At 27.3% G+C, this 17,441-nt stretch overlaps 1 protein-coding gene across 1 annotated transcript; it reads left to right on the forward strand.

Annotated features, from left to right (window-relative positions):
• Positions 1–2,825: 2,825 nt before the first annotated feature.
• On the forward strand, positions 2,826–3,813 carry LOC122721907 (metalloendoproteinase 3-MMP-like). The gene has a single exon (XM_043951001.1). It carries the CDS (start codon positions 2,875–2,877, stop codon positions 3,799–3,801), a length of 927 nt encoding a protein of 308 aa, XP_043806936.1. The 5' UTR covers positions 2,826–2,874; the 3' UTR covers positions 3,802–3,813.
• Positions 3,814–17,441: the final 13,628 nt, after the last annotated feature.

Consider the following 17,441-nt stretch of genomic DNA (forward strand, 5'->3'; position numbering starts at 1 on the left):
TTTAAAATTAGGACAGTTTTTAAAATTAAAATAATATATTTCGAATATAAATTCTACAATTAGTTTAATTAATACAATTTAAATTAAATTAATTTGAAGTTTTGAAAAATTTTGAATAAAATTTAAATTAAATTAGTTTGAAGTTTGAAAACATTTTGAATTATTTATCTAATAATATTATTATTTTTTATTAAATATGAATCCATGTGAAATAACTAAAATTATCTAATAAAATAATCTCATTAGTAAAACTGTAAGAATATTTAAGTAATATGATATAATAATTGTATTAAGTATTTTTTAAAAAAAATATTTAGATAATATTAAATTTAAAATTAGGATATTTTTTATTTTATTTTAAATTTAAAAAATATTTAGATTATATATAAATTTAAAAATATGAATTATTTTATTTTAAAAAATGAAAATTACAGGACATCAAAATAGATACTATGTTTTACATAAAAATTATAATTCAAAAGAAAAAAAATAAAAATTACTATAACAAAAATAAAAAACAATAATGAAATTTATTATTTATATTATAAAAAATAATTAATAAAAAAAAATTATCGATTATTTATCAATAATATAAAATATCAATTATTAAATTATTGACTTATGAACTGTGGTAGTTATGTTTTTTTATGCAGTGAATATAAATTCTAAGAATTTGGAGTAATAGCATGAAGTATTAATATTGGACAAAATTAACATCACCTGTTGCATGGGGAAACTCAAGATTAGTAAAATAACAGAATTTGTAAATAACAACTTAATAGCAAATATGTAAAGTAAGGAAAAAAATATAAGGGAAAGTGTCCATAAAAATCTTAAATTTTATATTTTTTATAATTTTACTCTTAATTTTTTTATAAAAATATTTTATATTAATAATTTTTTTATAATTTTATTTTCTATTTATATTTTCATTAAAAATTAATGAAAAATATTAGTTCAGTTTAAAAAATTTTATATTAATTTTTAAAGAGAATATATATAAAGAATATAATTATAAAAATATTGTTAGTCTAGAATATTTTTATTAAAAAAATATTAAAGGTAGAATTGTAAAAAGTATAAAATTTAAATTTTTTATTATTACTATCCCAAAATATAATTATGCAAAGTTATGGAACATTCGAGGTTATATAAGAATGAGCCTGGTGTTTATGAATTTAGAAAAAATTTAGGTCTAAAGGTGGGTAATCCTCCTTTCATTTGTTTTCTTTTGTCTGCTACTTACGTATAACAAATTGTCTATCATTGGACCACCTGTCCCTGCCATGTTGATTCGGGCGTACGAGAATATCATATTCGTACTACATGCGTAACGGCCTCTGATTCTCTATGGGCACGTATGCTGAGGGACCCACCAGACGGATGGGTCGGTTTCCTTCTAGGTTCCGAGTCAGGCCGGAAGATAAGATTAAAACTGAGTTCAAAAAGGATCCGTTTGGTGAGCCGTACGGACTGGGCGAGCCTGATTGAGTAACTTAGATGGAGCCCGGTCTCAAGGCTGAGTAGGCCGGACTGAGTCCATACGGGAGATTTGAGGGCCTCCAAATAATGAGTTATTGTCATGGGTCCGGCCCCACATACCAAATATTAAATTAATAATTATATTTATGTTTATATATTCTACGTATTTTAATTAATTTTGTATAAATATTAATAAAAATATGTTTGTTTTAAAAATTAATTTTAATTCATTTTTACACTTATTTAACAACAACCACGTATTTTAACATTTCGATTAATTAAATCATATTGAACAACTTATAAATTATTAAAACTTAATAAAAACATTTAATCCGACTACTGGAACAAAGGTTTAAAAGATAAATTTACATTTAAATTATATAGCATGATTAAAAATATTAAATTTTATTTTTAATTTAAATTTATCTATAAATTATCATTAAAATACTAAATAAAATCATCACTTATTAATATTTAGATTTATTTAATTTTTAATAATAAATTTAAAGAAAAAATAAAATTTAATATTTTTAATTCGTTATATAACTTTTTTACTATAGAAGAAAAATATAGATATACAACATCTACTTGAAGAGTTTTTAAAGTGTTTGTGAGAGCTCTCCTCTTCCCTTATTTTGTTTCGTATTTATTTTTAATTTATTATTTTAATTTAAAGTTCTGTAATGCATGTGATCATAATAATATATTAAAACTCGATAATTATTCTATTACAAGTGTTAGGTAATGAGAATGAAATTTCTTAATAAAACAAGTTATTTTTTTATTAATTTTCTAGTTATACACTTTTTAATATTAAATTTTATTAAATACTATTAAATTATTTAAAATTTCATTTAAAAAATAAATATAATATAAAAATTAAATAAAATTATAATAGTCGATATATATATTAATCGTATTTAATTATAAATAGTTATTATATACATTGATAAAGAAATATAAAATTTTAATTATTTTATTATTTATGAGGTGCAATAAACCGAAGCAAGGCAAATATTATTCATAATTAAGATTACTGTAGAGCTATAAGCTAGGGAGCTTCCTAGAATCATCCTTTCACATTACAAATATTCTTGAACAATTATAAAGTGAGAAATGGTCTATTTAGGCTGCTACTCTTCTTCATAATTAAGATTTCTTTTTTCGCATCTTTTGAATAATTCATGAATTTATACTAAACCAATTATTCTTGAGTCGTAAATGCTGGTCATTTTCCTCTTGATTTTATTTAATTGCAATGGAAGACTGATTGACTGACTTAATTTTTTGAACCTATAAGGGAAGACTAACTTATTCTCCTTGGCCTATAAATAGGCAGGAGAGCTTTGAGTTAATAAACCATCAAGCTTAAGCTCAACTTTAGTCCCAACCATGGCTTCCAAAGCTTTTCCTATCTTGTCTTTCACTCTCATTGTCTTTATTTCTCTTCTTCCTTTTGCAGCTTTAGCAAACTTTAATGACAAAAAATCACTACCCTTTGATTTCCTTAAGCATCTTCAAGGATGCCATAAGGGTGATAAGCTCAAAGGCATCCATAAGCTCAAAACCTACCTTGAACATTTCGGTTACTTACACTATAAAAATCAGTCTCATGCCAATGATGATGATTTTGATGAACTATTGGAGTTTGCTCTTAAAACTTATCAGCTCAATTACCATTTGAAGGTCACTGGGTCCTTAGATTCTCAAACTGTATCCAAAATGATTATGCCTCGATGTGGGGTACCAGACATCGTCAATGACACTACTCGGATGGATTCTGGCAAGAAAAACCATCACCATAGCTCTACCATCCTTCATACAGTCTCTCATTATACATTTTTTCGCGGAAATCCCAAATGGCCGGCTTCTAAATATAGTCTCACCTATGGGTTTCTTCCTCAAACCCCAACTCGAGCTATGAACCCTGTTGCGAAAGCATTCCAAACATGGGCTGCCAACACACATTTTAGGTTTTCAAGGGTACAAGACTATACAACTGCTGATATCAAAATAGGGTTTCATAGGGGCAACCATGGGGATAGCAATTCTTTTGATGGACGTGGTGGAATTCTTGCTCATGCCTTTGCTCCACAGAATGGACGATTCCATTTTGATGCGGATGAGAGATGGGCAGTAGGTGCAATACAAGGTGCATATGACTTGGAGACTGTAGCCTTGCATGAGATAGGACACCTACTTGGTCTTGGGCATAGCTCAGTGGAAGGAGCTATTATGTTTCCTAGTATTTCTTCTGGGATGACTAAGGGTCTTCATAGTGATGACATCCAAGGAATTCGTGCTTTATATAACGTTTGAAGCTTCTGCTTATGTTAAATGAGGGTAGAATAGTCCATTTCTCTTAAGCTTTTCATTTCAAATTTTTTAAAAATAATGACTTTTTTTTTGTTTTACTGTTTTTTAACATTCCTCTATGTACTTAATAAATGAAAATTTCTATTTTCTCTCAAATTAGTAATACTAGGATCTTATCTGGTTCAAATTAGTTACTCTTTAAGAAGTGAACTTCATAGAAAGTAACTTAACTGTGTGAGCGGAAGTAATTTACTTCCCCTCCATCTTGGAAAGAAATACTTTCAGCTTCCTAGAAAGTCCAACAAAAATGCAAACCAAACAAACACAATTTTAGCACTTATTGGGAATTTGAAGTTTCCTAGTTGGGTTACCCCAACCAAATAAGACTTAGATTTTAATCCTCTTTTGAAGTCTAATTCTTCCTTGAGAATATTTTATAAATAGTATTTATTACTTTCTGTGAAATAAATGTAGTCTTAATATTCCGTTTTAATTTTCTCGTTATTTTAGAATTTGTTTTGCTGCAAATGGTTAAGAAAAAGATGTAGCGAATTAGTTAGTAGAAGCTTTTTAGATAGAAGAGCTTTCAACTATAAACAACTTCATTGCTGTTGCAATTATAGGCAGTACCTTGGCTTTAAATCAAAAGGAACAATGCTTGGAGTTTAAAAATGCATGAGTGGAAAAGATTGCTTAATCCACGGTTTGTCTCGTGTGTTGAGATGATTGGCGTCACGACGAAATCTATCCCACCCGAATTTAAATTAATTTAATATCTAAATTTATTTTAAATTCAATTAAAATTTACATTAAAATATCAAAATTATTATTTTATTATTAAAAAGATGTATTAAAAAAAGAGATATTATAGTGACAACACTAAATTAAATTTGAAAAAATTAATGATAAATTATAATACACTATTTAAAGTTTTATATTCTTAATAAAATGTATAATCTTTTAATTTAAATTTTATATTGAAATTAAATATATCTTATATTTATTATTTATAATATTAAATATATTATAAATATTTATTACAAATAAATTCATATTATATAAAAATCATATATATTAAAGTATTCCATCAAATGCTTATACTTAATATTATAAATTACGTGTATATTTTTTTATATTTGAAAAACTTTACTTTCTATTAATAATATTCTAAATAAAATGAAATATTATATGTAGGGGTAAATAAAATAAAATATTATATGTAGGGGTGAGTAGTATTCGGTTCAAACTGAAAAAAATCGATTAATAAAATATATAATCTTTTAATTTAAATTTTATATTGAAATTAAATATATCTTATATTTATTATTAATAATATTAAATATATTATAAATATTTATTACAAATAAATTCATATTATATAAAAATCACATATAAATAATATATATTAAAATATTTCATCAAATACTTATACTTAATATTATAAATTCCGTGTATATTTTTTTATATTTGGAAAACTTTACTTTCTATAAACAAGATAAAATATTATATGTAGGGGTGACCAGTATTCGGTTCAAATTGAAAAAATCGACCGAACCGAATTAATTTAAAAATTTGATTCAGTTTTTTATTCATTTCGGTTCGATTCAGTTTAATTTTAATTTTAAAAATTTTAGTTATTTCGGTTCGATTTTGATCAGAAAAAATTAAAAAAATCAAACCGAACCGATTAGCGATAATAATATATTTTTTCAATAATATTGAGAAATTAAATCATATTAAGATTAAAATATTTTAATTAAATTTAAAATACTAAAAATAAAGTGTAAAAAATAAAAAATTATTAAAAATCAAAAGTGTAAAAAATAAAAAAATTATTAAAAATCAAAACTGATCAAACCAAATCGAATCGAACCGTATCAGACCAGTTCGGTTCGATTTGATTTCTGACCAAAATCGGTTCAGTTCGGTTTTTCTAAATACTAAAATTTCGATTTTCAATTTATTCGATTTGATTTAATTTAAAACCAAACTGACCGAATGATCACCCTAATTATATATTTTAAATTGTAAAGTTTTATTTTTTGTCATATTTTAAATTTTTGTGATATAAATTATTTTACATACATTTTGCAATTTATCCACTGTGGCATATGAGTATCATGTTATCACGTCAACAATACACAATCTCATCAGTATTTAAGTTTTAAATTTGGATATAATTACAATAAAATATATAATTTTGGACAATTTTACTAATTTTTAAAGTTTTAAATTAAATTATAAAATAACAAAAAATTTTGAATTTTCATATAAATAGACTTTTTATTTTTATATATATGGTTAGAATTGAATTAATGTTTTGTCACTGTGAGCATGACCGTACATTATCATTCTTTTTCCTCTTATTCTTTTTGTTTTTTTGGCTATATTTTTATTGGAAATACTTACCTGACTCAATGCATTATGAATCAAGACATTTTCAAGGTACTTTCTTATATGAAAAAACATATGAAACCCACTTAAATATCTCTTAGCTCCATGATGGATTGAGTTCACTTGAGAATTTTCCTATTTTTATCACATGTTGCAATTCTATATTAAAAAAAAATAAAAGTACAAGCAGAAGCTTCTTATGAAAAAGGAAGAGTAGCCCTTGATTATACGTCGTATATTCTATACAAAATTATGTTATATTACATATTTTTTTATAAGACTATATATACACAAGAATTAAAACAAAGAAAACTCTTTGTGGCATCTTTTTATCTCTTAGAACGTCCTATTGCAGATTTCAACCTTGAAAAAGTCGAATTAATATGACCTCAAATATACAATCAACATGTACAAACACAAATTAGAGTATAAATAAGGATTAGTTAATGTTGACTTGGAAATTAATATAAAGGTTAACAATTAAAAATCGGAAATGTTGTCCATTTTGATAAGTTTTGTGAAAGAAAGAACTTATCTTTATTGAATTGAAAAGAATGCTTCAAGGCACATATTTATACACAAATCACAAGCTACTTGTGATATAGTTATAGCTGTACAGAACACGTACAAAATATAGTAAATATTGATCATCCCCAGCTTAGAAGTGATGTTATGAAAGGGAATTACAGATAGAGGTTTTATATACATATCAGCTAGCTGATCTATAGACGTCAGAGAGAGAAGTTTGAGTATTCTAGAGAGTAGTTTCTCGCGAACTAAATGACAGTCAATCTCTATGTGTTTGGTGCATTCATGGAAGGTGGGATTAACTGTAATTTGTAGAGCTGATTTGTTATCACAGAATAAGAGTGCAGGTTAAGGATGACAGGTATGTAAATCTTGAAGATGATAAAGTAACCATTGAAGTTCACATGTAGTAGAGGCTAAGGCACGATATTCAACTTCAAACGAACTTCGAGAAATGGTACATTGCTTTTTTATTTTCCATGAAATAAGCAAGGAACCTAACAAAATACAAAAACCTGAATCACTGAATCCTTTAAGTTGAAGTGCAGATTTACTGGGGAAAAAGAATCCAGCACCAAGTGAGCCTTTTACATATCTTAGAATTCTATGTATAGCTTGTAAATGAACTGATGTTGGATGGTCCAAAAACTGACTGAGTTGCGGAACCGCAAATGTGATATCAGGTCTGGTGGAGGTTACGTATAATAGTCTTCCAATTAATCTCTAATATTGGAGAATGTCCTTCAGTGGTACACTAGAATCTTTGCTCAGTTTTAGCTTACAGCCCATAAGAGTGTCTACTAGTTTGGCATCCAGGAAACTAGTGTCTGCAAGGATATCTAGTGCATACTTCCTTTGGTTAAAAGATATTCTAGCCTTGCTTCTTGTTACTTCAAGGGCTAAGAAGAACTTTAAATCACCAAGGTCCTTGATTCTGAACTTGTTATCAAGAAAATGCTTGACAGTAGTAATTTCATCTAGATTTGTTCCTACTAAGAGAAGATCATCTACATACACCAATATCACAATTATGCATGATTCAATCTTTTTAACAAATAATGAGTAATCTGAGATGGATTGCTTGAATCTCAAAGATAAAAGAGCACTTGACAACTTGGAGTACCATTGCTTGCTAGCCTGTTTTAGTCCATAAAGAGACTTTTGTAAGTGGCAAACCTGATTTTTCTTAGCTGACTTGAAACCAGGAGGAAGTGTCATATAGATTTTTTCATGGAGATCACCATGGAGAAAAGCATTGTTGACATCTAGTTGTTGTAAGTACCAAACATTTGATGCTGCTAAGGCCAAGAGAAGTCTAATTGTTGTAATTTTAGCAACTGGAGAAAAAGTGTCAAAGTAATCCACTCCCTCAGTCTGTGTATACTAAACGAGCTTTATATCTTTCTATAGAGCCATCAACCTTGTTTGATTTTAAAAACCCACTTACAACCTATAAGAGTAACTCCCAAAGGCAAGTAATCCACTCCCTCAGTCTGTGTATAGCCTTTTGCCACTAAACGAGCTTTATATCTTTCTATAGAGCCATCAACCTTGTTTGATTTTAAAAACCCACTTACAACCTATAGGAGTAACTCCCAAAGGCAAGTCTGTGATGGTCCAAGTATTATTATGTTGTAAAGCTGATATTTCAGCTTGTATTGCTTGCTTCCAACATTAATTTTTGATAGCCTCATAGTTTTAGGCTCTGGATGAACAATTATGGACAAAGTAAAATGTTTGTATGTTGATGAGAGGTGATCATAGGAAAGGACTGAGGAAAGGGTATGAGAAGAGGAAAGTGTAGGAACCGAAGGAATGTTTACAGCAGATAGTAATTGACAGTGGTAATCTTGTAGATAGGAAAGTGGTCTTCTGGGCTTGGATACTTGTCTTATAGGCAAAGGAGATGATGTTTGAAGAGTTGGGTTAGGAGCAAAAGGTTGTGAGAAGAAAACATCATCAAAGTTTGGGAGAGTAGTGTCTTGTGGAAGAGAGGGTGATTCTGAAAATTGTGTTTGATGAAAGAGAAATTAAATGTTCATTAAAGGTAACATTTCTAGATAGAAAAATGGATCTGGATTGCAGATCAAGTAGAAGATATACCTTGACACCATTTTTAAATCCGAGAAACACACATTTTTTTAGCTCTTTCATCAAATTTGGATTTGTGGGCAGTTAGAGTGGAGGCAAAACATAATGATTCAAGTTCTCTAAGTTCATTATAATCAGGTGGAGAAGAGAATAATGCTTCAAAAGGAGACTTGTTCTCAAGCAAAGGAGTGGGTAACCTATTAATCAAATGTACAGAGTGTAATATAGAATAAGACCAGGATGCAAGAGGCAATTTTGACTAAAACATCAGTGACCTGGCAACGTTCAAGAGGTGTTGATGCTTTCTTTCTGCTATACCATTTTGTTAAGGGTCTCAACACATGATGTTTGATGAATTGTTCCTTTGGCAGCATAAAAAGTAGGTATATTGAATTCCACACTATATTCACTTCTGATGATTTTTATCTTTATGGAAAATTACGTCTCTATAAGATTAAAGAAGGACTGAAGAGTGTGTCTGGCATCAGCTTTTTAGAGGATAACAAAAAAATCCATGTAAATCTCGTAAAATCATCTATAATTGTCAAAAAATACTTGTAATTATGTATTGAGGGAGTAGAGAAAGGTCCCCAAATATCTACATGGATGAGCTTAAAGGCTTTGTTACTTTTGGAGACACTAACAAGAAAAGTGAGTCTTTTTGTTTTGCAAAGTAACATACATCACAAACTTTATTACTTTCACCAGGGGAAAAGAAATGTAAATGTTTCTGAAGGAGATGCAGTCTAGAGGAGGAAGGATGGCCTAATATGAAGTGCCACTTGTCAAAACTTTTATTGACAGCAAGGATGTTGTGAGAAGCAGAGGTTGTAATCTTGTAGAGTCCATTTATGACTTTAGCTATACCAATGGTTCTCTAATGAGTTAAATCTTGTATAAAATAAGCATGTAGTTGAAAAACTAAGCAACAATTAGCACAACTGGTGTGTTTAGTGATAGATAAAAGATTAAAGGAAAACTCAGGAATGAAAAGAATATCTTCAAGAACCAAATCTTCTGTCAACTGTTAGCAGAAATCTTGGAACCATTAGGAAGAGTTATATTTATGGGTGTAATTTGACGATATGAACTGAATAACTTGATTGAATGATTAATATGATCTGTTGCCCCTGTATCCACTATCCAGATCAGAAAAAGAAAATAAAGCTAAATCCTGGCTGCTGTTCAATGGTAGAGACAAGATTAGAAGCATGTGTAGCGGTAGTAGCCGGTGTAGTAGTCATTTGTTGAAAAAGATTGCTATCCATATGAGTTTTATGAAGAAGAGTCATCAGATTATCATACTGATCTTGAGTAAGGGCAAGTTTAGACTGGTCTAGGATGCCACTTCCCTGAGAATTATTAATGGTAGCCACATTGTTAACAACAGTGTTAATTTCGTGGTTTGTAACCAAGAGGATAACCATATTTCTTGTAACAAGTTTCAATTGTATGTTTGAATCTGCCACAGTATGTGCAATATCTAGTATCTCCAACAACTTTGTTAAAGGATCTGAATCTTTGTAGCACAGGAATAGGTCTAGGATCTGGTACAAAAGGCTTGACAGCTCTGCTAATAAGTGCTTTAGAATCATCTAGAAGCACTGCAAGGGTGTGTAGCCGCCTTTCTTGTTGGATAACTAAAGAAAAAGCCTTGTTGATAGAGGGAAAAGGATCTAACATCATTATTTGAGATTTTGCATTTGCAAACTTTTCATTAAGACCTTTTAGAAAACAAATGACATAATCGTATTCCATATATTGTATTACTTTTTCTACAGCACCACATGTGCAAGCAGTTGAACAAGAACATAGAGGTAAGGGTCTGAAATTCAAGAGTTCGTCCCAAAGAATCTTCAATTCGGTGAAGTAATCGGTTACTGACCTTTCTCCTTGCTTAAGTGCATAGATTTCCTCCTGTAGGTATGAAATTCTCAAGATATTGGCCTGAGAGAATCATTCTTTGAGATCATTCCAAACATCTGTTGCTTTATTTATATATTTAGAACACTGTGGGTCATGGAGGGTAAAAGAGAACGAATTATCCAAGAAACCACCATAGTGTTGCATCGTTCCTAGGCAGGAAATAGTGGATCATCAACTGATGGAGCTCTTAACGATCCATCGATATATTTTAGTTTTTTCTTTGACAGCAGGGCTACTCTCATTACTCTGGCCCATGAATGGCAGTTAAGACCTGTGAGTGCTGGAGAAACAAGAATGAGAGCTGGATTTTCATTTGGATGCAAGAAATATGGGCTTGAAGTATTTTGTGTAGGAATTGCATTGGAGGTCTGTGCAATATTAGCTGCAGTGGCAGCCATGAAAGAAAAAGATTTTCCTCAAGAAATTTAATGGCAAGAAATGAGACAAAATATGTGCTTCATAGCTCTAATACCATGATAAATTTTGTGAAAGAAAAAACTTATCTTTATTGAATTGAAAAAAATGCTTCAAGATATATATTTATATACACAAATCACAAGCTACTTGTGTGAAAAATAGAAACTAGCTTAACAAACTTCAACTGAATTTGGCACCACTGTAATTTTCTTGTGCCTTAACAGGTTTATCTCTCGTGGAGATTTAAGTTTTAAGTAATTTACAACTTAGAGATGGACATATTTTCTTACTAATTTTTCATTAGCTACCATCGGTTCTCATTATATTATGGTGTATAAATCAGTTAAAAAAGCAAAAAAAATATATTTTGTATGTCACAAATAAAAAGATAGATCTGAGGATTTTGAAGTCACTTTTGCCACTGTAGGAAAAGGAGCCTTTTGAAACACTTTGGAACAATTTTTTTTTTTTTCGTATTTTCTGATATTTAGGGCACTCCAAAAATTTAGTCAATAGAAAATATTTTTCTAATTAAAAAAATAAAATTATTTTAAGAAAAATGACTTTTTCATTTGAAAATAAAAAATCATTTTTCATAATTTAAAATTTTTATTAAGACGTTTGTATATAAAATTTTTAATATATTTTATTTTTTAAATTAAAAATTAACCAATAAAAAATAAGTTATTTTATCGAAAAAAATAAAATATTTTTTATGAAAATTATTTTCCAAGTTGAGGAGAATTTTCTGGTAAAAAAATATGGCGTTAGTTTCTCATTATTAAACATCTTATATAGATTGTGTATAATCTGGGGTCTAGTTGTTATTAATTATTATTAGAAATTTACAAGAATTTGTACCTTGTGGATTTTTTATGTGGCTGGATCACCTAATGTCATTACGTATAAGTATATCATTATTGTAGTACTAACAAGAATGGGAATATAAGCTAATGTCAAAAGTGCAATTGAAGTAGACTGCTATTTGGATTGTAATTATAAGCTGACTATTGTATTATGTTGCTGTAAAATAGTAGTTAGGCTTTCGTCAAGACTATATATTTTTCTGTGACATATGCATCAAACAAAACAGATTTAGGCTTCTTTATTCCCATACATTTTGTACCGGAATATAAAATCAAAATTTGACTCTTAGCTTCCGATAATGTATTTAGGAGTGTAAATTAATCAAATTATTTATGAACTATTTGAGATTCTACTAAACTCGTCTCATTTAAAAAAAGAGTCGAGTTTTATCGTATTTTTTATACTCATTTAAAAAACGAGTCGAATTTAAACTTAACAGTGTCTAATTTGTTTAGTTTTGTGAGCTTAACTCATTTTTTAGTTCACGAGCACACATTTTATAGAATAGACTCGCAAGTAAATTTGTTGAACAGACTTACGAGCATATTCGTTGAACAGGCTTATGGATTAAGTTCGCGAATAGATTTAATAATAAATATGATGAGTTGATATTTTTTTTAAATATTTATGTGATATTTATATATTATAAATGTGTATTTATATTTCTACCCATAATAAACTATTTAAAATTATTATATAATCATTATAAAATAATATATTTATAGAACAAGATTATTTATAATTTTAATTTTAATATGAAATAAAGTAATACTACTACAATATGAACAATAAATTTAAAATATCAAATAATAAATATATTTTTAATATAAAATAATAAACATTAGAAATATATGTTATGTAATGTAAATAAGTACTTGATAAGTTATGATATAAGTAATATTAAGAGATAAATAATCTTAATTTTTAATATATATTTGTATTATTTATATATATATTGTTAATTTTACATTTTAAAAAATAAGTTATAATAAACTATATTATATCTATATATCTCTCTTCATCTCTTTGAATAATTTCATTGAACCTTAAATTTTTAAGAAATTAAGGGTTAAAATTTAATTTAAGTTTTAAAATTTAGTAATAAATATTTTTTGATTTTCAATATATACAGGGCACATTTCTATAAAATGTCTTAAAATAATTTATTCATATAAAAACATAATAAATATGCATAATTTATAATAAATATATTTCAATTTATATCAAAGAAAAAATATTAAAATTAAATTTTATTAAATTAACCACTATTATCATTTTAATAAATTTATATATATTTTTTCTCAATTATATATTTTGTATCATAAAAATATATTTATAATTAAATATTTTCTAAAAAAACTTTAAAATATTTTTAAAAGAAAATATAAAATAATATAAATATTAAATAAAATACACTATTGTCTATTATTTTGATAATTTTAATTTTATATAATATATTTAATAAAAAATTATTGTTAAATAAAATTAAATAAATTTAAAAGAAAAGTAAAAAAAATTGCAGGATGTAGGTAAAGAATCCCAAATCCCAGATCGCTAAAAGTGAGGGAGGAGGGGGTACTCCTTCCCTGTAAAAAAGGGAAGGCCTTGCCTCTCCCCTCTCCACTCAACTTGCACTTGACATGTTGTGGGACCCATAACATTTTTATAGGTTTTATAATTTAATTTAAAATAATTTAATTTTAATTAAAAATATTTTTATTTCATTTTAAATTTAAATTATTTTTAAATTTTAACTCACAAGTTAAATTTATTTGAGTTAAAATAATTAATTAAATATTTTGTGAGTTGAGTTTGAATATACTTATAAAATTTTATTTATTTATTTTTTAAAATAAAAATTTAGGGATTAAAGGAGTAGAATTATAAAATTTTTTAAATTTATTCAGATGTGACTAAATTATAAATGTAAAATTTAATTTAAATTTTTAAATTTTTTAAATAATTAAATTTTAATATTATAAAATTCGATTCGATTCAATTTAATTGAATTTCATTATATTACAACAATGAAACGTGCATTTCATTTACTGCTCACTCTATTATATTATTTCCCTTTCCCTTAAGTTGCTGTGATAAAGATACTTCTAATTGTTTGTAAATACCATTTAAAACGAATAAAGGATATTTTTATTTTTCGTTAAAAGGAATAAAGGATATTTTTATTTTACGAAAAATATTTTTTAAAATAATAAGTTTTATATTTTATATATTTTTTAACGTTTAAAACACTTAAAAAATTAGTTAATAAAAAGTATTTTTTAATAAAAAAATAGTTAAAAAAATTAAATTATTTAAAAAAAAAGAATTAATTTTTTTAAAAAGTCATTTTTTTTTGCATATTAACAATCTTATATATATATATATATATATATATATATATATATATATTATATAAACTTGTTAATATGTTTTATTTTTTAAATTAAAATATAATGAAAAATAAATTATTTTTTAAAAATATTTTTCAAAAATATTTTTCAAATACACTTATTTTTCAAAAACAAACAGATGCTAAATGTGATTTCATTTCCATTAGATTAATCTTATAATGAAAATTGTTACTATATGCTAAATTCGACCTATCTTTTACTGTTCCTAATAACAGTAAAAGTTCCCTCTCAGCTTTTTTTGTAATATCATCTTCAAATTTGAACAATTTCAGTTGGTTTTGTTAAGTTGACGGGATTTTGTTTCAAACTCAAGATTTTATTGACTACGATTTTGTTGTGGAAAACTATGAGGGCATATTTCAACGTGGTGTTTTTGATTTCTCAAAAGGTAATAGTACGCCGGTAATTATTGAAATTTTAGCTTTCCGTCACTATTTGTTCTTTGCAACGTAATTTTTGCCTTTTAATGGCTGCATATTTATGGACTGTTTGCAGGTAGTTCAAGTTCTTCGGTTTACATATTTAGACATTTCTGAACTGGATTTGATTTTGAATTATTATAAATTTTTGTTAGACTCTAAAACTGATATTTCTGTTGAATGGGTTCGTCGTCATTCCACTCTAACCGCTCATATTTTGGCTAGATAATCTATTAGGTATTATCGTCTCTCTGTTTGGGATGATATCCCTCTTTATTTGATAAAATTTTATTAATACAATCAGTAGTTTTGCTTTAAAATTTTTTTTTTCTAATTTCAGTTTAACTTATTTTCTCTATTTTTTAATTAAAAATATTCATAATAAATTTAAAGTTATAATTACATAATTTTCTTTCAAAAATTTATATTTAGCTTAAAATTAAAATTTATTTTTTATATATGTCATTAAAGTTTAATAATTTGATTTAATGTTATTGTATAAATTAATGATTGCATGATTGCATCTAAGTAATTTATTTCTATTGATTTTATTTTAATTTAAAAAATAATTCAATTCAAATATTATTTAATGTGCTTGTTCTTCTATATGGGTTGATATTATATAATTTTTTCATTTTAATTTCTATTAGAAAAATAATATATTCAATCTTAAATTTTCTTTAAAGGTCTTTAATATGAAAATTGTTCACCTATTTAATTGAACATTTTTGAGAATTTGCAGAGCTATGAAATTATCTGCAAATTATAAATACTTTGCAGAGCTATGAAATTATGAGTCTGAGCTATCCTATATGGGTTTTTCGATTTTGTTTTGCTTGGTCGTAGCTATCCTATGCCTTTGGCAAGAGAGGGTGTTTGTCTTTAGCTTGTGTAGTTTAGTGACCTTTGTTGCTATCGTTTACTGTTGCCATGGTTTCGTGTGGCGTTTGTGCTTGTTTTCTTTTCTCCAAGTCGCTGGTGGTGCTTCATGAAGGACTCTTTGCTGAGCTAGTGTTGTTCTCAATCTAAGGGCCTTTCTATTTTGGTTCATGAGAGATTTGGATTCCTTGACGTCAACTGCTAGGGATCGCATCTCTACGCCCATTGATGAACGCTCCCGAAAACTTTTGAGTAGCCAGGTATTCTATCGCATCTCTTTGTGGTTCAAATGCTTGGGTCTTCTAGGTTTTTTGGTTGCATGGCGATGGTTGTTCTTACCAATGTCTTTTTATGTCCTGCTGTTATTTCTGGGGCTAGGAAAGTGGCCAATCAGTGGAGTTGATTCTTCTGGGCAGGAGGTTGGTGGATCTAGATGGTAGTAATTGTGGCAGTTTTTGTTCCCTTGGTCCGTGTTACAGAGGTGCCAGAGTTTGAATTCTAAAGTTCGGGATAAAACAATTATTTTTTATATTATATTAATATTTATGCCTTTTCGTACATTCGACCATATAGGATATAAAACATATTAACTTTTTTTACTCTATTCATTATGGTGGTATTTCATGGGCATCTTTACTTCTCTAGGGCAAGGAAAACCCAATGTTTTGGGTTCTCTACTAACTTATCTATTTCCTCTAATGGTTTCTCAGTATAGATGTTTATAAATATTTTTAAAGTTGTGTATGAGGGATACATAAACTATGTGACTTGGTAATACATAAACTATAAGATTTAGTACCCTATAAATAATGTAAAATACATTTGATAATAGCCCAATGTTGATTATTTGGAGCATGAAGAACTCTTTTTCCTTGCCTTTTCCATTTAATATACCTTCATCCTTTTGAATTTTTTCTTTACAAAGAATAAGAAAAATAAGAGTTTTAATCATTTAGCTATATAAAATTGATTGAAAGCATGGAAGGACATGTTTTCCTAATGTAATTTTTAATTTCTATCACTTACCACTTAAGCACCTAAAATTCTCTCTTCCTTTTCTCCTTTTTTATGGTTTCTTTGCTAGTTCTTTAAGTTAGAAAGAGGTTTGCATAGGTAGAGTTCTTGATTTCATGGAGAAATTGGGTGAAAAAAATGGAAAAACAAAGAAAGCAAAATTATGTTTCTAAGAGGTGAAATTTGGCCATGGCTAAAGGAAGAAGAAGAAAGCAAGTTTTTCTTTTTATTTTCATCCCATTATGTCTTATTTCTTTGCCATATGTATGGCTAAGATGAATAGGTGGAAAAATTGAAGGGTTAGGGTCAATTTTGCCTTTTAAACTTTAGTTATTAATACTTTAACCTACTTAACTTTTTAATATATTTCAATTTAATTTCTAAACTTTCAATATTTATAGATTGACCAACTAAAGTTCTTTTAGGAGTATGTTTCATTTAGGTAAGTACATCGAATTTAACAAACACCTCAAGCTAGCACGTCGGGAAACCCTTAAGCACCTCTTGAAAGTGACTTGATTCTGACTTGCTTATCACACTATCTGCTTTATTTTAAGCTTACATTTATTTTCTTATTTGAGCTTTCTATGATTAAATTATTAGAGTTGAAAGATATTAAAATATTATTACTGATCATTTTTATTTTAGCTCTATCTTTACATTTATAACTTCATATGAAATGCAAGTTAGATCTCTA

Source organism: Manihot esculenta, chromosome 15 (assembly GCF_001659605.2).
Source record: "Manihot esculenta cultivar AM560-2 chromosome 15, M.esculenta_v8, whole genome shotgun sequence".
Lineage (NCBI taxonomy): Eukaryota > Viridiplantae > Streptophyta > Magnoliopsida > Malpighiales > Euphorbiaceae > Manihot > Manihot esculenta.

Coding starts and splice junctions, on each gene's coding strand:
- LOC122721907 (XM_043951001.1), top strand. CDS start 2,875: ATGGCTTCCAAAGCTTTTCCTATCTTGTCTTTCACTCTCATTGTCTTT.